Raw genomic sequence first — 2,500 nt, 5'->3', positions numbered from 1 at the left:
GTAAAAAATTAACTAATTTACAGCCAGGATGAAATGATAGTGATGTTTTGACCAAAAAGCAGATTTATGACCATGTAAAAGCAAACGGAGGTGATTTGCCTAGTACACCAGCTGATTTAACTGATGATTTCAAAAAGATGGAAGCGATAGAATGACTGGATTGCTAAATTTGAATAATAGAAGATTGAAAATGTTGCACCTGGTAGACATAATACAGCAGATGCTTCAACTAGAAGCTTTTTATTTTGATCTTAATGTTGTTGATGGTAAAATAGAAGCTCAGAATCCAGCAATTTACAAAATCCTATTCATCATAACGATGTGGTAAATAATTTTTATATTGATAACTCTATGTTGTTAAAAGCTGATAAAACAGAGCTGAATAATTTTATTTTAAAAAGTGGTTTGACAAACAATCTTGACATGAAAAACCATAACATTAATACTGTGAAAGAAGCAACAACAGGTCATCAAGCAATCAATTTCACTCAATTAAACAATGAGCTGAGTAACTATTTACATGAAACAGGGGGTACAATGGAAGGAGATATTGATCTAAACGGAAACAGTATTTATAACATTCAAAATACAGTAAATAAAACTTCTGCTGTTAATCGTGAATATGTAAACAATGAACTCAAGAAAAAATTGGATAAAAAGACATTAATATGGGTGGAGATAAAATTATTAGTTATAGAAATCCAAATGATTTAAATGAACCCGTTAATAAGGCCTATGTCAACCAAAAAGTATCTCAAGCAGGTGGTTTCGTTGATTTATCACCTTATTAAAAAAAAAAAGACGGAAGGGTGGTAATGAATAATGATTTAAAACTCAGCAATAATAAAGCGATCAATGTATAAAATGCCACAGCCAATTCAGATGTCGTTAATTTGCAGCAATTATAAGATACAACCCGCTCGGGATTACTCACTTGGTCCCGCAAGTCAAAGATCATTTTATGGTGTTTTATCCCATATAATAAATCCTTTATTGACCAAGCTTGTGCGGTCAAGATGGCTGAATATTGCATGGCCTCGTTCTTTTTTTGCGTGTTTATGGACCTCGACTTTGCCTCCCTCTATAAACACGCAAAAAGAGAACTTGGCCAATATCCAGCCATCTCGACCTCAGACTTGGTCAATAACCCACATATATTGCACGACTGATAAAACAACGCGAAAATGTATTTTTAAACGATCTTTCGGCTGGCCAAGGTACGTTTGGAGATCTAACGAATTTACAGCACCGGTGGCTCAGTTGGTTGAGCACCGCCGGCCGGACCAACACTCAGGGTCTTTAAATAACTAAGGAGTAAGTGCTCCTTTTGTAACGACATCTGCGAATGGTTAACTTTCAAGTCTTCTCGGATAAGAGCAAGAAGCCGGAGGTCCCGTCTCATAACCCTGGGGTGTAAATTCTGTGGGACGTTAAAGAACCCATACAGTATTCGAGAAGAGTACGGCATAGATTTTACAGTGTTGTGGTCTGATCTATGGATATAGGAGTTAGGTGTCAATTGGGACGAAAGTTCTGATCCTCTCTCCTGCAAATCCATGAATTGTGGCGAACATAAACTAAGAATGTATATATACATGTTATGAAAAAATTGAAGAAGATTTTAAATGATGACATAACGTGAAATAGCTACTGGATAAGCAAATCAAAAGTTAAAAAGAATAAAAAAAGAATAAAATGCCGTTGAAACACTATATACATACGAGATCGTTAAATTATCCGTCACGCTTGTTTATCACTTAAATTTCCTTAGTGACAATATGCAATTGAATGTAATATCATTGTATCATTGTATCAGTATCTGAAAAGCCTATATCAACATTCCCACGAGTACACCCTGGGAATTTGACGAGTATGTACAGGGGGAGAAGCGTGACATCAGTGGTGGATGGGGGGAAGGAGAATTGACAACATATGGCAAGGGTGGGAAGGGGAATTTAAACAAATTGCCTTGAAACCATATTGAGGCGACGAGACATAAATTAAGGGACAATCCAACTCTTTAGTAAACGTCATTGCTGGAGATAATAGCCTTCCAAAGGTCTGTGTTGTATTTTAATCACTTTCTTTCATTTGTATAGAAAAACAGATCTTAGAGCACAGTGGAAGTTCTTAGTGGGTGCCCATAACTCATTTTTGCAGTGCGAACTCCTGGGGGCGCGTCTCGCCCCAAGGATTTCACATGGCCATTTCTTTCTCGCGGTTTTCTTTCGCGTCACCGCCGACGAACTAAGCGAAAGAGGGACAACTTGTAGTCTACTGAGAGGAGGTTGACGTTTTGGATTGACAAAGTGCATTATCTTCTTGACCGTATCATAAAATTGTCTCAACAGACATGTACATTCCACAAGTGTCACAGTAACACTCTCCTCCATGTCTACTACTCCGGGAATATAAGGATCAGCGGATCCAACCCAATCTGCAATCGTTGGTTTTTTACGTTCAACAATGCCGAATGCGGCTCCCCTGGTGCGATTGATGC

General features: G+C 37.7%; 1 protein-coding gene across 2 annotated transcripts in view; it reads left to right on the top strand.

Annotated features, from left to right (window-relative positions):
• Window positions 1-2,500, top strand: part of LOC138010978 (collagen triple helix repeat-containing protein 1-like) — a 15,301-nt gene that overhangs the window by 12,410 nt on the left and 391 nt on the right. For both annotated transcript variants that reach the window (XM_068858003.1, XM_068858002.1), the window contains exon 3: window positions 2,352-2,500. This exon is cut by the window's right edge and continues 391 nt beyond it. In XM_068858003.1, the coding sequence (XP_068714104.1) occupies window positions 2,352-2,500 (149 nt within the window). The remainder of the gene's footprint in view (window positions 1-2,351) is intronic.

The sequence above is a fragment of the Montipora foliosa genome, chromosome 7, assembly GCF_036669935.1.
Source record: "Montipora foliosa isolate CH-2021 chromosome 7, ASM3666993v2, whole genome shotgun sequence".
In the NCBI taxonomy this organism is placed as follows: domain Eukaryota; kingdom Metazoa; phylum Cnidaria; class Anthozoa; order Scleractinia; family Acroporidae; genus Montipora; species Montipora foliosa.
Note: the sequence above shows the minus strand (reverse complement) of the source record. Positions and strands in the feature narration are given on the sequence as shown.